Below are 20,290 nucleotides of genomic sequence, written 5' to 3'. Positions count from 1 at the left end.
GAGAAGCCTCTCACCTATTTTCTTCCAAGGCATTTTTATGATCAGTGTCACAGATCTGTGAAATAAAAAAGATACATTACTGTAGTAGTAATCAGAAGCACAAATATATGCATATGTACAAGCATGCACATGCACAGATATATGTAACTCCAACAAAAGACTGGATACACTGCTCTCCTTCTGAGTGACACCTCACAACATCTACCATTGCTTTATTCCCCAACGCAAGAATGAGGGACCTGCAGCCCTCCACATGTTGTTGGATTCCAGCTCCCATCATCCCTGCCCATCAGCTAGGACTAATGGGAGCTGGAGTTCAACAACATCTGGAAGGCCACAGGTTTTGCATACCTGCCCTGAAGACTGCACAAAACATAGCACACCTAGACTTCTATACCATAGCACATGGGTAGGCTAAGGCCCCGGGGCCAGATCGGGCCAAATTGCCTTCTAAATCCGGCCTGTGGACGGTCCGGGAATCAGTGTGTTTTATTTGTGGATCATAGGAATTTGTTCATTTCCCCCCCTCCAAAATATAGTCTGACCCCCCACAAGGTCTGAGGGACAGTGGAACAGCTCCCTGCTGAAAAAGTTTGCTGACCCCTGCCATAGCACAATTCAAGAAAAAAGACTTAATAAGCTTCACATATTTAATGCTCAAGCAAAGGGTCAGGCTGGTTGTCTATCACTTTGTTTTGTTAGGAATTTTTCAATTAACACTTACTTTTTTAAAAATATAGAAATATCCATTACTTTAGATCAGGAATGGACAACTTCAGTACACAAGGAACCACAGAGGATATGTATCATGAGTCAGAGGGCCACAGCTCACACACATTAATATAAATTGCATATAAGCTGAACAGACAGGCAGAAGGTGCTAAACCAGTTGGTTGACACCATCAAGTTATTCCTATCTTGAATTTATTACCTAATAAGAAGGAAATTAGAAGTCAGCCTCAGGGCTTGGCAGATATGGAAACAGAGTAGACAAATATTTGGCTTTACTATTGCCCTTACATTTCAACCATCTAGAAGAGATGTACCAATAAATGTTAAGATGTGAAAGCTAATCTACAGGCTACAGGAGAGAGCTTAGGGGGCCACAGTGCCCAACACGGTGCCCAACTGTACTCATCTCACCCTTCCAATGAAACTACATTCAATCAATGGCTGAAGACTGAGAGATGAAGAAGGAGTGTATTGTGCAACCTAAATCTAAGGGTTCTGTACAGCCAATTCCTTCTATAATTGCAGAGTGACAGGCCAGTGTTGAAAACTGAAATGTCTGTGCTACCATCACCTCCCCGCTCTTTTGTGAAGTATGCTTTGCTCTATATTTCAAATACACACACACACACACACACAAAGTTATCTAGGGTGTTCAGTGTGGGGGATGCAAACATTGACAAACCTGCAACAGCTGCATGCTACCAGGACTTGGAGCGGCAGAGCTAGGCAAACTGTTGCTGTTAGACAGCATGTGGACACCAGCAGCGAGTTGTTCAGCATTGTGAGCGGAAACATCACCATCACAGTATGCCTGTCACAAAACATACCATAAAGATTACAAGCACCATGCAGGTGAGGGGGAACCCAGATGAATACAAGCATGCACCATTTCTAGAAGAACCTGTCAAACCTAGAGGCAGATCAGCGGAGGAATGCTCTCCTCAGAACAATGTACAAAAAATGTACATGTACACACAAAAAAAGCTAATCCTGTGAACTGTCACTACCTGCTGGAACTTGCAGAAATCAGTTCAATGTTTTTGGTGTGATGCAAACATGGTGGGCAATGCCAACCTCAACATGGTTCATGTTACATTGATCCTTTACTTTTGCAAAGTGCATATTCCTGGGAAGACCGCTAATCAGATAAGGATGGAACAGAATGAGTCACTATACACACCTAGATTGTATAGTGGGAGTGGGGAAAACGTTTCTCCCAAAGTGCTGTCCGTGGTTTCCAAGACACAGAAGTTAGAGACTGGCAACCAGGGACCAAATTTAAACTGAATGTAAAGAGGAATATTGTCTAGTTACAGATAGGTAGCCGTGTTGGTCTGCCATAGTCAAAATAAAAAAATTCCTTCCAGTAGCACCTTAAAGACCAACTAAGTTAGTTCTTGGTATGAGCTTTCGTGTGCATGCACACTTCTTCAGATACACTCTGAAGAAGTGTGCATCTGTGTATCAGATACCAGTGTATCTGATACATCTGTGTATCAGATACCAGTGTATCTGAAGAAGCTCATACCAAGAACTAACTTAGTTGGTCTTTAAGGTGCTACTGGAAGGAATGTTTTATTAGGAATATTTAAGGTGCTACTGGAAGGAATTTTTTTATTAGGAATATTGTCTGTTATACCTCAGTGAACTGGTGCACACTAACCCTAGGTTCAAGTTATTAAATATCCAAAGAGATATATCCCAAGCCCCCAAACAGCTCATGGATGAAGTTCTAAGCCAGGGGTTGGCAAACTACAGCCCAAGGGGGTTGTTAAACCACCCCCCGGCCCTTGCTGCCTGCTCAGTCAGTCCCCGCACGAAGCTAAACAGGTGTGGCGCGCCGGTTTAGCTCTGTGTGGGGACTGCCTTCCAGGACACAGCCACAGCTTCCTATCGGCTGCAGGAAGCTCCTGCAATCAACTCTGGATCTTCTCCTCCAGATGCCTCCTCCTCCGCTACCATGGCTCCGAAAGCCAACAGGCAAAGAGCGGCGGGCATGTGCGCATGTGCACGGGTGCACGGCACACTCTGGCCCGCGGGCAGAAAAGTTTGCCGACCTCTGTTCTAAGCATTAGAGAAAGAGAAGAGGCAGCAAATTTGAGAAAGCGGCCAACAGGGCTGGGAGGGAGAAAGAAACAAAGTGACTCAGTTCAGATATCATACCATTCAAGCATTAGGCTCATTTTTGGGGAGAAGATCCAGAGTTGTTTTGCTACTCCTCTGGTCCTGCTGCCGCCACACTGCTGTGAGCAACATGTCTGAACCCAGACTCATGGTTTATCTTGCTCCAGACAAACCACAAATGGTTTGTCATGTCATATAACAAACTTGGGCTACAGCTTGTGTTCTGTCTGCAGTAAAATAAATCATGAATCTGGGTTTGGGCATAATACTAAGCCAAACTAGCAGCAGCAAGACCAAATGAAGAATAAAGCAACTGTCAACTCTCCTGGAACCTGCATGTTTGCTTATCCATGGTAAGCCATGATTGGCCACTGTGAGAAGAGACTGCTGGACCACATGGGCCTCCAGCCGAATCCAGTAGGGCTCTTCCTATATGTTTTTATTACCATGGAAATTTTAAGTATTGCTAGAATGGCTGGTACCCACCCACCCTTCCCTGCGCAAGCATCTCTAACCTTCATTTTATCCTGGCACTTTTGTTCCCAAGGACACATATAGGGAACAAAGAGACACATTTGTTAGATCTTCAAATACGCACTTTGTCCTTTGACACATTGTACAACTGTTAATGCAATCAGCCTGCCAAAGTGATAAAAGCTCATTCTCAGACAAAAATCTCTGAAGCCTATAACATGTGGTAGCCTCAAGAAAATAGATCACACACTGGTGACTTGGACAGTGTGAAGGTCCCAAGCACCCCAACACCTCTGAAGGTACATGATTTTCCTTCAGGAGCTATAGTGAAAGATTTCTGTTCTGCCTAGGCCCAGCAACAGAGGTTGTGCAAGCACAAATAACAATATTGTCTCAGTTGCCAGTATTCATCTTTTCTGCCCAGTAGAGTCAAATAAGTATTCCAAGGTAGCATTTCACTAAATCTGACATTCTACTAAAAAGAGTTCAGGAACCCTCCTTCTAGTTAAGAGTGCTCTCAGGGTGTCGATTCTACTACACAGTGAGCAGTCCAACATGTTGTTGTTGTTTAGTCGTGTCTGACTCTTCCTGACCCCATGGACCAGAGCACACCAGGCACTCCTGTCTTCCACTGCCTCCCGCAGTTTGGTCAAACTCATGCTGGTAGCTTCGAGAACAATATCCAACCATCTCGTCCTCTGTCGTCCTCTTCTCCTTGTGCCCTCCATCTTTCCCAACATCAGGGTCTTTTCCAGTCCAACATACCAGGGATCAACTAAGTAAACCCCTATTGGTAAACTTAACTGGAAAACCTGAATCTTTCCATCTTAAGTCCCTCCTTGGATATATGTCAAATGATACTACCCTGGGCATGGCTAAGTTCCTCTCAGAAGTAATAAGAAATAGAAACCAACATGGTCTGGATAAAACATAGTGACCGCCTTAGAATCCTTTTCTTGTATTTCTGTTTTATTTTGCTTCTGAAAATGTTTTTGTGGGTCTTTGGACCAAAATAAAGAATGTGTGTGAGTTAGGAGTGTAACACCCTTAAAGGACCTACTGTATCAAACACTAGCCATATTCAGGCATTCACCTACTGCTGCCATGTACGTATTAAGGGTTCACGTCTTTAGAGCAATGGACCCTGATCATGTACCGTCACACACTGCAGTTGGAGCCTACACACATAGGGCAATTTCTCTTCTACACATTTGCCTGTACACACAACAGTGTGCAGAAAGCAGAGGAAGAAGTGGTGATACAAGGGCAGGGCCAGCAGACATAGCAGTTCTGCTCTCCCATTCACTGGATTGTTAATCACATGGGCAGAAGGTTTTACACTGATCTCATATATTGTCACAAACTGTGATATAAATTAGTGCAGAGAATCAGCATGGTGTCAGATTAAGACTGGGAGACCTGAATTCAAATCTCTACTGAGTGACTCTCGGCCAGTCAGTCTCTTTTAGGATTGCTGCAAGGTTAAAAGGGTGGGTGGAGAACCATGTGTGCTCCTCTGAGCTCTTTGGAGGATGGGCAATATAGAAAAGCAAATAACTAATACATTCCCCATTTCCCAAGTGAAAGAAATGAAAGCTTGTTCTCAGCTCCCAAGATAATTCATGAACCAAAATTTGGAACTCACTGGCTACATACAGTGGTGCCCTGCAAGACGAATGCCTCGCAAGACGAAAAACCCGCTAGACGAAAGGGTTTTCTGTTTTTCGATGCGCTTCACAAGACGAATTTCCCTATGGGCTTGCTTCGCAAGACGAAAACGTCTTGTGAGTCTTGCGGGGTTTTTTGCTCCCCCCTTTTTCTAAGCCGCTAAGCTGCTAATAGCCTTTTAGCCGCTATGCCGCTAAGCCTTTAATAGCCGCTAAGCCTTTAATAGCGCTAAGCCGCTAAGCCGCTAATAGGGTTGCTTCGCAAGACGAAAAAACCGCTGGACAAAGAGACTCGCGGAACGGATTATTTTCGTCTTGCGAGGCACCACTGTAACTAGATTGAAACATGTCATTCTGTGGTAGCATATCACTGAAGACAACTCACTTCTACCTAAAGAGTATTTCTCCATTTCAAAGCAAAAAGCTTCAATCTGGCCACTATCCCAAGGGACATTTTCACTGAACAAACACTGTTTCATCTCAAGGGAACAGCATTTCTTTTTTAACCATCATTTGGCTTATCCTAAAGATTAGGGTCAATGTTCCTTTTACTGTGTAACAGTCAATCTGCTTAGGATAATGTAGGTTCCTGAAAGATGAAGCCTTTTCCATAGTGGTAGCCAAATGATGCAATAGCCTTTCCAGAGACGTATGCCTAGCACTGGTCAATTTCAGATGGGCAATGAAGGCTATGGTGTTCCAGAACAAAGTTTTTAAGGTACGTTGACTCTTTGAATGTTGTTTTTAACATATTTGTATGTTGTATTTAACATGTATGTTAAATACATGTTGTATTTAACATAAATACATATTTATATATGTATTTTTTATATCATGTTTATAGTCTATTTATTATAATTTGCCTTGAATATATTCTGCTCAGAAAGCCAGGATATACTGAATACAGAACTCTATTATTTTAAAGTTACAGCTGGAGGACTGAGACTGATTGACTTTCAATGGTTAAGACAGACCTAGACTCGGGTTTCCATGCTGAGGTCCAACACTTTCTTCATGAAGCACACGTCCTCATGAAATATCATCATCAGAAATAACTGAAAGATTGGCTTTATACCAGACACAGGGAATGAGATATTGGACTCCTAATTCATATCAGTGCAGGTAACAAGAGGTGATAGGAGCTGGAATCCAACAACACCTGAAGGGCCACAGATTTCATATCCTTGCCCTATACAATACAAACAGCAACACCAGCTACCAGCCAAACATCCTCACAGGCCATCCAGCCTCATAGGAAATAGGCCTTGTAACTTTTACAACAGTTGCATTTCCTGCAGGAATGTGCAGCTTTCCATCTAAAAATCCACATACAGTATTTTGCTCATAATAGGATTTTGAAGATAACACACAGGTTTACTTTTCACCCCTGATTTTATAACCAATACAATATGGTTATTTTGATGCCTGAATTCAAATGCAACAGTAAGTTGAAATGGAACCCACAAAGTTAATGTAAATGTTTGGTGGGCATATGCCAACACCAAAGATAAAGCTAAAGCTTTAAAGGAACATAGGAAGCTGTCCTTTACCTAGTCAGATCATTGGTACACCTAGCTCAACATTGCCCACACTGACTGGCAGCAGCTCTTCAGGAATTCAGAAAAGGGACTCCCTGGAGATGGTGGGGATCGAACCTTCTGAATAAAAAGCAAATGCTATATCACTAAGCAATGGTAATAAAACAGCTTGCAGACAGTTGTTTATTCCCAACTTATTTTGATATTTATATATTTTTCAGGGGGGAAAGCTAATTATGTTTATTATTTTTAATTTATTGCATTTATCTATCACCGTTTTCTCCAAGTACTCAAGGTGGCACACATGGTTCTCTCTTTCCTTATTTAATCCCCACAACATTTTTTTGAGGTAGGTTGGGATGAGAGACAGTGACTGGCTCAAGGTCACCCAGTGAAGTTCATGGCTAAGTGTAAGATTTGAGTCCTGGTCTCCCAGGGCCTGGTCCAAGACTCTTAACTACTACACCATTACTGGCTCTCTGCTTTCTAAAACATGGCAAGAGTGTGCTTTAAAAATACTCAGATGCAGCCAACACAAGCAGACTGGTTTCTATTAGACCCAGCCCTTTATTTTTAATTGAATTCAACCTGGGTTAGCAAAGTATGCAAAACCCAGTTTTCCTAACAGTCCTTTGTAAGAGAAGGAATAGGAAGACTCTTTCTGCCTAGGTAAATCTAAATGTGTATTACTCCTCAGACTGTATCATGTGTTCAAATTTCATTGCCTGTCAAACAATGAGTTGGCATGATTAACCCACATAGCTTATCCTTCAGGGCAACAGTTTGAATATAGATGAGCAAGAACATGCATTTCTGAGATGAGGTGCTTCTACAACAAACAAACAAAACCCACTAACGTGGGAAAAAGAAGATCACAAGCGAAATGGAAGTCAAGCCCAACCTGCAGTCCACAGTGAACAACGCTACTTATGCATTCATTCACTATCACCTTGGAAACAGTAGTATTGGGGGTGGCAATCCCTTCAGATATGCTTGACATTCCAAAACAGCTGCTTTAAGCAAAGCAATCTTAAAAATCCAAGAAGCAACCCTTCTTCACAATTGTAATTTGAGCCACATTAAGGGAAGTGCACACAAGAACAGCAGTGGGGGAGCAGGTTAAAAATAGTTCAATGTTAATGATAGCCAACAACATTCACGCAGCTAACAAGTATGACAAGTATCCCAAAATCTGTTCCACCCACCCAAGAAACCCTAATTTGTAAATAGGAACTGAATCATGCAGTATGGACAGCAAGCCAGTTGGACAGATTCTGAATGCTGCCTCACCTTCCTCTTGTCCAATGAAGGTATGGCTACCCCATTGGAGCGGTTAAGGTCTGACACCAACACCTTCAGAATGTTCTGAATCTAAAGGGGATGAAAGAAAAGTGGAAAGAGAAACAGCTGAGAAAAGGGACAGAATGAGAACATTGTTCAGCGGGTTCCTGAAGCCAAAGGAACAAGAAAAAGGAAAATGGCAGAGATCCTAATACCAACAAGATGGTAGCAACTTGCTTGCGCACAATCTGTTTAGGATAAAGATGCAACTAACTCCTTCACTCCAGCAGCATATACAAAAAAATCCCTCAAGACAACCAAGGAGCCAAATATTTCTTTCTACTGAATTTCCCATCTTTACTTATCTGTTATCAACTGATTATTGTATTTATACCCCCCCACTTCTGTCCAATGAGTTCAAGGTGTTTGTAGTACTAAAGAAAAACACACAGTCTTCTTCAATTTTTTTACAGTGTTAAAACTATCTTCAAACAGAAGTAGAAGCAAAATATTTTGGAGCATTTAAAATAGTTAAGTAAGCCACTCACGTTTTCAGGAGACTCTCTGCCATCATTAGTTGGTGTCTCTGGTCTACTTCCTTCTTTGCCTTTACGTTTCTTCTTTGCTCCAGCTGCTGACCCAGGGCTATTCTTCTGTTGATATTCCTTCAGCTAAGAAAAAGAAGAAAAACCTGAAGTCTAACTAATTAAACCTTCTACACTGAAAGCTAAGAAGTAAAGCAGAAAGAGCTGGAACAGAAAACACAGTAAAAACTGATGAAGAAAAAGACCCAGAGTGATTATTGAACTTGCTGGTGTACTGAATGGTTTACAAACCACATTAAACTATAGTTTAAAACAAACAATGGTTTGCGGTGATTAAGCAGCATGCTAGTGCATGCTGCTTAGAAGTTCCCACAGTGCTCCTTCTATGCACCTGCTGCTACTGCTCTACAAATGAAAAAGTCAAAGTCTGGCTTCTCATATCATCTGAAACTGCATTCATGGTTTGCTTTCTCCAAACAGACTATAATGGTAAGCCAAGAACAAGCCTTGGTTATTGCTCATGGTCTCTTTGGAGACGAACAAACCAGAATCCCAGGTTTGGACAACACAACAAGTCAGACTCTGGATTGTTTCAGCTGTAATACAGCAGCAGTCGGGGGGGGGGGGCTGCGTGAATGAGCAGCCTGCAACAGCACACTACTGGTTCACACGAAACAATAGTTTGCTTTAAACTATAGTTCAACTATAGAAAACACAAACCTGTTTGTTTTCTAGAGCAACTGCAAGCTAAATACAACCACACTGTAGAATGAAAAAGCCCTTGGCATGTTAGTCCTTTTTTGTGTTATGTGCCAGAGGGTTCAGTTTCACTGATCTAGTTAAAACTTTCAGAAACTCCCATTTCCTATTTCATCTCAACTAAACCTCCCAAAAGTGGCAGAATGCAAACCCCATCTTGAGTCAATCAATAATTTTCAGAGTATTAGAGTGGTCAACATGGAACTTCATAAAGCATTCTGCAACTTCTGAGTCTGTGGCAATACCACCAGGTTCAAGTTTCAAACCTTGCAAACACTTGCAATATAACTAGCTTACAGTATACGTAACCAGTAATTACTGACAGTTCAAATGGTCACATAACAAGAATCTGGTGGTGATGGGTACAGGATTGTTACCAGGAATAGTTCAATTTTAAAAAGAATATTTTCCATTTCTTAAGCATAAGCATCTTAAGCTATAGAGAAAGTACACAAGCAAAATTGAAAAAAATATTTCAAATTGCTAGGTGCCTGGGCAAAAAGGCACCTGGGAGTTTCCAGACACACCCACAAGGGAAGGTTAAAAATCCCACAATGTATTACAGCTTACTTTTAACCATCTGTACGTCAAGGTGCTTACTTGCTACAAAGAAGTTACTTGTACGAGCCCAGTCATGTTGACAACTAGGCTGTTAAGAACAATTTCTCTGTAGCCCATGATGAACTAATTATGCTGGTTTGGCTGTCTGTGGCATTTCTAAACCTGGTTATATATATAACTTTAACACATTTATTTCTTCAATACATTTAAGCTATAGTGCCAGATGTTAAAAACATGATACAACTTGCGTATTTAATTATTATTCAGTGTTCTGGTTTATGAAGATAAACATATTGTTGTTCATATCCCAAGGCTCAGGATGTGAATAAAATTTGCTCACTATTTTTATCCATACAATATCTGTGTTATGAAGAATCCCCTGTATTAACACATCAGAAATTGAGGCAGGTTACTTGTCCAAAACATGCCTCAAAATATGAGTGCAACGTGAACTCAAATCTCCCACTGCTAAGCCAAAAAATACGATCCACAAAATTATGACAAATCTATTTGGCATTCAAAAATGGAATTTCTGAAGGCCTAAATCATGTATAAGTTGGCAATCACTGCTCTTGAACATACCGCCAAACCATATTCAGAAGACTAAGTCCTCTATTCCCGTATATTCATCAACTCAATTTTAACTGCTTTCTACTCATGTATCTATCCAGTGTGGTCATGTTGATAACATGGGAGAAAATTATTGTACTACTGAGATTAAGAGATGGGAGATCTGCTGGCAACTGGTATCAATGTAAAAGGTACACTTTTCTTCAAGATAGAAAGCAGAAATCACTACACTGTAGATCCACTGTTATGGTTAAATCAGGCCTCAAAAATCACTTGCTGGAAGTGATGTCAGCTAAGCCTTTCTGGAACACTCTTTCATGCACCTTCTGCTAGCTGGTCATTTTCTTCCACCTCCCCAGCTTTCCTACAAAATTTATCACTTTGTGATAGGGAAAAGGTAGAGGGAGCTCATAATGAAATTCACAAGCCCCACCCCCTGAACCACCAAATTATGACTTCCCAGCAGTCTTTTATAAATACCCACTAAGGCCATCATAAAAAAATATTAGAGTAGTTCTGAACAAGTTGTTTCCTCCCAAGCTGAATGCTAACCATCAACATTTGGCCGCTTAAGGATGTCACTACTGCAGCTCTGAAACAATCAGCTTTTCAATGACAAATTTTAAAAGCTGCTTCTGACAGAAGGGCTACCATGTATCAAATATGTCTCTTAAGTTCATGTGACTAACCTGGATATACAGTATTTGCACAACTGGCATGTGTTTAGAGGCATCATCACAACCATTCTATCGCTAGAAATTAGTGCATGCCGTACATGGATGTGCATTTTGCCTAAATGTTTGGACAGCTGCCTAGAATATTCTGCAAACTGCACCCAACTTTCCTACCTGAAGCAGCAGCTTCACAGTGACTCATTGTATGGCTGTAACTGCTTTTGCAATAAGGGTAGGTGCTCTTTACTGCCCTCACTAAATGGATGCAGTCCCCCTCCAACCAGGTGCAAAGCTAGGGAGATCACCTATTTTCAACTTCTGATTATCTTATGTTCACATACAGGTATGTGGAACAACGACAGCTTAACATCTACAAAGTGGAGGGTGATTAGAGTAGACAACTATTCTGAGGACAGGTTATAACAATGTATAAAAGCCATAGCAGAAATTGGTAATTGAACAGGTGATGTGTAGGGAGAAGAGATGAATATATTTTGAAATGATAGTTGGAAAAGTTATTTTATTGGGAGCAGCAAAGGAGGGAGGAAAATAGAGGGGACATTTGGGGTGGGAAGTCAGCTTTTAAATTGTATTGAATTTGTATTAATTTGGTGACAATTTGTTAAAAATTATGGAAAATCAATAAAAATAATTGGCAAAATAATAATAATAGGCAAAGTGGAGGGTGAATGTATTGCAGAATGTGTATGCTATCTAGATTCTCATCCCAAATAACGCAAGAGTTAGGGAATCTGGGAACAGATTTTAAGCCACAGATTGACCTCCCTGCTATAAAAGTGGATACAGTGGTACCTCTGGTTAAGTACTTAATTCGTTCCAGAGGTCCGTTCTTAACCTGAAACTGTTCTTAACCTGAAGTACCACTTTAGCTAATGGGGCCTCCCACTGCTGCTGCTGTGCCGCGGCGGCACGATTTCTGTTCTCATCCTGAGGTAAAGTTCTTAACCCGAGGTACTACTTCCGGGTTAGCGGAGTCTGTAATCCGAAGTTTTTGTAACCCGAGGTACCACTGTACTCTGATACTTCTCAAAGACACTAGAAGGTCATTTTCCAGAGAAGAGCAAAATAATTCCCCATGGAGGGAAAGGTGGAATAAAACCATTTTTAAAATTAGGTTAGCATTCACAATAAAACTGAGGTACTGGGGAGAAATGGCTATTGTTAGATTTTCCGTTTTACTTCTCTTTTATCAATAATTACTTTATGTTTTTCCAATATATCAATCACTACAGCCAGCCCACATAATATCATAGTATATTTTGCAATTTTGATTATTATAAGAATAACTATTTAAGAAGTTTGAGGAAAAGCACTTTCTGAAACTGTGAAACTATATTAAACTAAACTAAGATTGAGGAGAAAGAATGATGGCAAGAACAAATCCTTCCCCAGGCTTTCAAGTGGTATGTCTAGGATCACACCCACACCACACATTTAAAGAATTCTTAATCCACTTTGACAGTCATGGAGGATCTTGGGAACTATAGTGTCTTGAAACTGTAACTCTGTGCAGTCAGCACACTTAGCAAACTATACTTCCTAGGATTCTTTGGAGGAAGGCTTGACTGTTAAAAGTGGTAGAAGAGTGCTTTAAATTTCTTCTCCTTCTTTGGCGATCATTCATGTGACCTAGACATTTAACAGGTGATAATCTCTCCCACGATTCCAATACATATATACATACACTGATTAAACCCAAAAAGTATGTTTCTCTGAATCTGTAAAGGAGAATCCCCTTCCATGCATTCAAAGGATGTGTCAAAGACGTTTAGCAAGGGAGGGATTTCCTTCTTAAACATTCAAGATATGTGGGGGAGGGCACTTAATAAAGAGGGGTCTCCACACCCCCACTAAACTTATAGAGAGATATCCTTCCATGCATGTAGGAGACATATCCAAGTTATTATTAAAAGAGGAGCCCACCATTTCTTTCAGGCATTCAAGTGGGATGTGTCCACCTTGTGTCTAAGAGGAAGATCTTCCTCAATGAATCATTACAGAGGACACCCTCCCATGTCTTCAAAGGTGTGTAATAAAGAGGTCTACACTCCACTCTCTCTAAACCTACTGGTACATCTTTTTCCAGGAATTCAAGCAGTGTGTGTCTAAGGTATTTAATATTAGAGTTTTCAACCCCACAAAAACTATATTCAAGGGGAAGAGTATACCTATATAATAAGAGAAGTCTATCACACACACCCTAAGCATGTAAAAGTAAAAAGGTAAAGCAAACACAGGTGGACAGACCCCTTCTATGGCTTCAAAGAGTAAGTCTGAAGTAAGTAATATATGCAGCATGTGTGTGTGTAACAAACACACTCACACTGACAGTACAATCCAAGCAATGCCCAATCAGGTGTAAATCCTATTTAATTCAATGGGGTTTACATTCAGGTAAGTGAGGTTAGGAGTGCTGCCTAACCCTTTGCAGGGGAGCTTCTTTCAGGCATTCCAGGACTACCGATACCTTAGGTGCTTAGTTAAAGTGGGAGCTGTCTCCTATGCATGGGGTGTGTCTAAGGTATGAATAACAGAGGGTCTTCTGCCCCCCTGACATACATGGAGGATGCCCCTCTCATGAATTGAAGGGATATATCTGAGGTGATTTTAATAAGAGAGGGGTATCCCTCCTCCATTAAACCTATTAGAGGGATGTCCTCTTTCAGACACTCAAGAGCTAAAGTTGAGGTATTTAATTTAGGGGGGGGGGCAATTCTCATGCAAGAGTTGTGTCCAAGATATGAATAAGGGCCTCTCCACCACAAACCCTAAACTTTTCCATGGGGACCCATTCCCATGACTTTAAGGGGTGTTTTAATAAGAGGGGGAGGGGATCTCTTCCAGGCACTCAAGAGCTATATCTGAAGTAGTGCATTTTAATTTTACGGGGGGGGGGGCTGTCTCCCATTCAAGGTCTCCCCAACACACATGGAGGACCCAATTTCCCATAACTTCAAGGGGTGTTTTAATAAGAGGAAGGGGATCTCCCTCCCCTATTTCATCCTGTTACAGAAGGGGTTCTCTTTCAGGCACTCAAGAGGTATTTTAGTTTAAAGGGGGGAGCGATCTCCCATGTAAGACGTGAGGGTCTTTCACTCCTACACATACGTACACACACACCTCTCACGTGGACGACCCCCGCTTCCTATGACTTCAAGGGGTGCTCTAATAAGCGGGGATCTCCCCCATTAAACCTATCACAGGGGGCGGGGTCCTCTCCCAGGCGCTCAGGGGCCGGATCTGAGGCGGATTCCTCACTAAGCCTATACTGATGCGGGGCGGGGGTATCAAGCATCTCCGTAGCTGGGGAGGGGGAGAGCAGGGAGTGTCTGGAGCTGGAGACAGCCCCCCCCCCCGTGAAGAAGGCCCCGTCAGCTGTCGCCTACTTCCCCCTCCTGCTGCTGCTAGTTGCTGCCTGAGGGGGAAACGCCGCCACCCCCACCTCTCCCCCTCAGCGCTCCGGCCTCGCCCTACCTTCTTCTTGGCCGACGCCAGCTTGCTCTGCCTGCTGCCGTCCGCCATGTCTGAACCGGGCCCGGGCCACGTCAGCCCGGTGTGGTACGAAGGTGGGTGGAGAAAGAGGGACGAGAGCGAGAGACACAGGGAGGGAAGGCCCCGCCCGTGCCCTGCCGTCTCAGTCGCGCGAGGACGGAAGGAGGGAGGGAACGCCGTATTGCGCAGGCGCGGCCGTGGCAGCTCTTGAGGCTCAGCCGGCGAAGGGAAGGAGGGAAGGCGCATGCGCACGGCTCTTCCCGCCGTTTTCGTCTCCCCGTTCTACCAACGAATCTTTTTCTTCACCACCTGTTGGTTTTGCCCTCAGAGGGAAGAAGAGCCTTTTTATCTTAAAGTGTCGTTTGTAACTCGCCCTCGAAACAAACAGCTTGTTTATTAATAAAATTACTTCAAAATGCCTTTTATGACTTGCGTTCTGACCAACAAACAGCCGCGAAAACCCCAACCTGGGGTTTTTGCTTGTTTTTCTATGTGTAAAAGAATTATTTATATGCCACAAATATATAAAATCGGTTTACAGCATTAAGAAGATTTAAAATCACTCAATAAAATAGTAAAAAGAAGTTAGAAACAATATTAACACATTTTAGAAACAATATTCACACAATATTAATACATTTTCCCAAAATGCTGCTGCTGTTTGCTATATTTTAGATTACCTCATAAATTTATAATTTATAGCAAGGGAGGAGACTTAATCAGAATGGGGGCCACATTCTCCTGTGGGCAACCTTATGAGGGTCACATGCAGTGCATGGGGTCAGAAGCAAAAGTAGGTGAGGTAATACATGCAAATTTTTAACTTTGCACTATAGGCTGGTTCCTACTGTGATAGGAATTTTGAGGTCTTGGATATATGGTAATGTTCATAAGCGTACCAACCCAGCACATGCATAGATCAGCACAGGAAAACCAACCTGGAACCATTTTGATTCCTAAACTGAGCAAATGTTTTCTCTGCAAGGTCAAAGTGGGAAACCTCCCCATTGTCTCTTTCCTCACAAATCCTGTCTTAAGGGCACATTTAAGATATGAATAGGGTGTGAGCCTGTGACCTGGCCCAGGAACTAAGTATTTATCATTACAAAAGAATGGCAATCCATTGCCCCAGGCAATCCAATCTAGGAAGCAGGGTATCCAATCAAGTAATTTGCCAGACAGGAGATAAACAAGGACAGGAGAAAAACAACATTCAAATTTCTGTTACAGATAGGTAGCCGTGTTGGTCTGCCATAGTCAAAATAAAAAAAAATTCCTTCCAGTAGCACCTTAAAGACCATAGAATCATAGAATCATAGAATCATAGAGTTGGAAGAGACCACAAGGGCCATCGAGTCCAACCCCCTGCCAAGCAGGAAACACCATCAGAGCACTCCTGACATATGGTGGTCAAGCCTCTGCTTAAAGACCTCCAAAGTAGGAGACTTTGTTCTTGGTATGAGCTTTTGTGTGCATGCACACTTCTTCAGATACACTGAAGAAGTATCTCTGAAGAAGTGTGCATGCACACGAAAGCTCATACCAAGAACTAACTTAGTTGGTCTTTAAGGTGCTACTGGAAGAATTTATTATTATTATTATTCAAATTTCTGTTTTAGACCACCTTTTCTGTGATGTAGGTATGATGTTTCTGGGGGTGGTCTTGATCTACAGGATGGCAATTTCAAAAGTCTTTATAAGGCCTTGCGCACCATTGTTCTGGGTTCCTCCTCCTTTCCTGCAGGTGATCTGTTGTAACAGCTTTAATAAAGATCAGGCTTGCTAGCTGATTTGCTTCTCAATCTTCTCTGGTTGGCCTCTGTTACTGTATTTTCTCCTACCAATAGGGAACCTAACGTAAGGACTCTATATGGGCTCTTGGATACCCCATGAGGGAAAAGAGCAATATTTGTTTACAACACTACTCACAGGCATCCAGACAAGCAAGAGTTCAGGGACACCAATTCTGTTCAGGCAGAGACATTCAAGAGGGTGCAGAAGAGGGTGAGAATGGGAGTGGCAAGAGTCCTTAGGGCCAGGTAGAGGGGCACAGAGGGCCACATCTGGCCTCCAGTCCTGAATTTCCCCACCTGATTTATACATTTTTAGTGAGCCTACAGTATTTATTATACAGTTCATGCATGATATTTTCTCCTATGGAGCTTGATACGGAAGGGGGGGGGTGCTTTCCTTCTACCTTCCGCCAGTCACCAGAGGGTCCGAGGCGATGACTTCAAGGGCACCCAGCCCTACATTCACCCCTCAGCCCCCACACCGTTGCACAAGCACCACACCCTACCCAAGCCCCAAAATTAAAGTGCCTTTCCCTTTTTCCACACGGGCGAAATAAGCCCAAACTCTTAAGCCTCTTTCTCTTAAGCCTCTCTCGCGCTCCATCTTTATCGTGGGTAGACCGTATCAAACTGTATCCCCCATTAATTTCAATGGCTGCGTTCTACCCAATCAGAACCATGCATTCGCTTTGCAGAGCTAGCTCAGCGAGCTCCTGCACGCCTCATTTAACCTCTTGACAAGCTGCTGACGGCTCCCCGCTGGGAGAACAATGGAACCGAAACTCATGAACCCATAAAAGTGTCAAATATTGCAACAATGTATCTATTTTGTTCCCGACTTCAATTATCAATATAAGAATGGACTGAAACGGACTAAAACTTCTAAAATTCGTATAAAATCAACCGCAGCTCCGATTTCCTTGGTTTTGGTGTCGATCGACTCAGTTTCTTCAGGACTCCATGACACCTCCTCTGCCTCCATAATCCCCCAAGCGAGGAGTCACGTACTCAGGAAGACCCTAATCCAGTCAAATCACTCTGCCCAACCTTTCCTCCAGGCAATGCCAGGTGGCAGACTTTACATACTTGGACTATTGTCTTCCCATCACCGGTACTCAGGAAGCGCTTATCTCCAGCTCTGCATATTCCCCCTCCCTCCTCCGTATGTTAATCCTGTGTAACCCAACCTCTTCTTAATGCATTCATGTTGTAACTAGGATGTATTTTGCACTGTATTCTGGGACATGGAGGGAAGTTTCAAAAGTTCATGTCACCCCTTTCTCGCTGTTCAATCTTGTCTTGAACCTGTTGCGCAATAAACTTGGATCTTCTGCAGTTTGCTCCTGTCTCCGGCTGAGCTCATTTTCTTCCGCAGGGACCCGCGGACCTAGTCCGACGAGCCGGGTGGCAGAGTAGCCCTGCACCCAGATTTTACCGTAACAGAGCTGATCATACTTATACCGAAACATCCCTCTTTCCATTCATTTTTCATTTTAATATTTAATTCACAATAAATCAGTATTTCTGTTATTTCAGCATTTGCTGCATCAGTGATATATTATTTAAAAGACTGGAGAAGACATGCCTTTCAGCTGTTGAAGTAACTTTTTGTGCTGACTGAGATTGCATTTTTGTTTTTATTTTCTTCAGATAATTTCCACTGAGTTTTGTACAACAGTCAGCTCAGGTACAAAGTAGGAACAAAGCAATACCCCTAACCTGCTCTCCCACCCCACCCCACAGAGCAGCTCTTTCTCTCTCTCTTTTTTTGAAATAATTTTTATTGTTCTTTTCAAATACAAAGTTGTAAATAAAAAAAACCAAAAAGCATATTCATATAGATTCCTCCAAATCTCAGGACTTCCCCCATCCCTTCCATGGGGTCCCATTTTGAACATTTAATACTGTATATTCTTTCATACTTCAATTTTTATATCAAACCATGTTATCCATGGTAATTTTTAAACTACAAGTGAGATTAAAATCCTGCTAATGTTTCCATCTGCTTACAGTGGCCTCCTAAATAACTTATATTTCCCCCCCCCCATTCTTTCATAAAGTTTTTGTCCTCTTGGTTTCTGAGTTTTCCATTCAGTTTTGCCATCTCGGAATAGTCCATCAGCTTGGTTTGCCACTCCTCTCTGGTAGGGACCTTGTCTTCTTTCCATCGAGCTATTAACATCTGGGCAGCTGTTGTTCCATACATAAAGAGTCTCTTCTTTTCCTTTGGAATATTAGTATCTGTAATTCCTAATAGAAATCATTCTGGTTTCTTAACAAAAGCTATTTTAAACATTTTCATTGTATATCATCTTCCAGAAAGCTGTTCTTACCTTACAAGTCCACCACATATGATAAAAAGTACCTTATTTTTCTTTACATTTCCAACAAGTATTTGTAGTTGTCCTATACATTTTTGCCAACTTGGTAGGGGTTAAATAGCACCGGTACATCAATTTCATAGAGTTTTCTTTCAAAGCATAACATGCCGTAAATTTCAAATCTGTTTTCCATAACCTTTCCCAATCTACTATCTGAATATTATGTCCCAGATCCTTTGCCCAGTGTATCATTACTGACTTGACCTGTTCATCTTTTGTATGCCACTCTAAAAGTAAGCTATACATTTTGGACAGTAATTTAACATTATTTTCTAGCAGATATTTTTGAAATTTTGATATTTCATGACTGCAACCGGAAACTGTTTTTAACCTGAAGCACCACTTTAGCTAATGGGGCCTCCTGCTGCTGCCGCGCTGCCAGAGCATGATTTCTGTTCTCATCCTGAAGCAAAGTTCTTAACCCGAGGTAATATTTCTGGGTTAGCAGAGTCTGTAACCTGAAGCGTATGTAACCCGATGTACCACTGTATTTAAAAAATATAGTTTAATTGGTGAAACTGTAACCAATCCGTTAATACATCCCTTATCTTATCTTTTAGCTCTTAATCAATCCAGATTGAACTCAATCTGGATATTTGTTGGATGTCAAACTCAGCCAAGAGCATAAGGTCAAACAGATTCCTCACTGGCCTTGCAGACAACTTCATTGTCCAGAAAGTGGGAGAAGCAACAAGAGGAACAGCCATTTTAGATCTGGTCCTAACCAATGTTGATGACCTGGTTAGTGGGGTAGAAGTGGAAGGATCATTAGGCACGAGTGATCATGCTCTTCTGAAGTTTACTATACAGCGGAAAGGAGCAGCCAAGCATACTAGGACTCAATTTCTTGACTTTAAGAAAGCCGACTTCATAAAACTTAGGGAAGTGCTGGGTGAGATCCCATGGACAGTAATACTAAAAGGAAAGGGAGTTCATGATGGCTGGGAGTTTGTTAAGAGGGAGATACTAAAAGCACAACGTCAGGCAATACCAGTGAGACGGAAACATGGAAGGTGCCTAAAGAAGCCAGGGTGGCTATCTAAAGAACTTTTAACTGAGTTAAGATTAAAAAAGGATGTGTACAAAAAATGGAAAATGGGGGAAACCACCAAAGAGGAATTCAAACAAATAGCCAGCACGTGTAGACACAAAGTCAGAAAAGCTAAAGCACAGAATGAACTCAGGCTTGCTAGAGAGGTTAAAAGCAACAAAAAAGGCTTCTATGGGTATGTTCGTAGCAAAAGGAAGAACAAAGAAACGGTGGGGTCACTCAGAGGAGAAGATGGTGAAATGCAAACAGGGGACACAGAAAGGGCTGAACTCCTCAATGCCTTCTTTGCCTCAGTCTTCTCCGATAAAGAAAACAATGCCCGACCTGAAGATTTTGGAGCAAATGATTCAGCAGAGGAAACACAGCCCAGAATAACTAAGGAGATAGTACAAGAATACTTGGTTAGTTTAGATGTATTCAAGTCTCCAGGGCCAGATGAACTGCATCCAAGAGTATTAAAAGAACTGGCAGGTGTGATCTCAGAACCACTGGCAGTCATCTTTGAGAATTCCTGGAGAACAGGCGAAGTCCCGGCAGACTGGAGGAGGGCAAATGTTGTCCCTATTTTCAAAAAGGGGAAAAGAGAGGACCCAAATAATTACCGCCCAGTCAGTCTGACATCAATAC

At 42.1% G+C, this 20,290-nt stretch overlaps 1 protein-coding gene and 1 long non-coding RNA gene across 7 annotated transcripts in view; one reads left to right on the top strand and one right to left on the bottom strand.

The window, feature by feature from the left end:
* Positions 1–16,197, bottom strand: part of GOLGA2 (golgin A2) — a 45,697-nt gene extending 29,500 nt beyond the window's left edge. For 2 of the 6 annotated variants that reach the window (XM_082208824.1, XM_082208826.1), the window contains exons 1-5: positions 14,421–14,699; positions 8,365–8,487; positions 7,826–7,906; positions 1,415–1,543; positions 15–55 (exon numbers count right to left, since the gene is read on the bottom strand). In XM_082208824.1, the coding sequence (XP_082064950.1) occupies positions 15–55; positions 1,415–1,543; positions 7,826–7,906; positions 8,365–8,487; positions 14,421–14,684 (638 nt within the window). In that variant the 5' untranslated portion in view covers positions 14,685–14,699. Of the gene's footprint in view, positions 1–14; positions 56–1,414; positions 1,544–7,825; positions 7,907–8,364; positions 8,488–14,420; positions 14,700–16,062 lie in introns of those variants that run through there. The other 4 variants (XM_082208829.1, XM_082208827.1, XM_082208825.1 and 1 more) reach the window with 4 other exon arrangements.
* Positions 1,566–5,435, top strand: LOC309524429. Its single transcript, XR_014215915.1, has 3 exons — positions 1,566–2,052; positions 2,377–4,990; positions 5,336–5,435. It is a non-coding gene; the product is annotated as an uncharacterized lncRNA (long non-coding RNA).
* Positions 16,198–20,290: the final 4,093 nt, after the last annotated feature.

Source organism: Podarcis vaucheri, assembly GCF_965113315.1.
Source record: "Podarcis vaucheri genome assembly, chromosome: Z".
Lineage (NCBI taxonomy): Eukaryota > Metazoa > Chordata > Lepidosauria > Squamata > Lacertidae > Podarcis > Podarcis vaucheri.
Note: the sequence above shows the minus strand (reverse complement) of the source record. Positions and strands in the feature narration are given on the sequence as shown.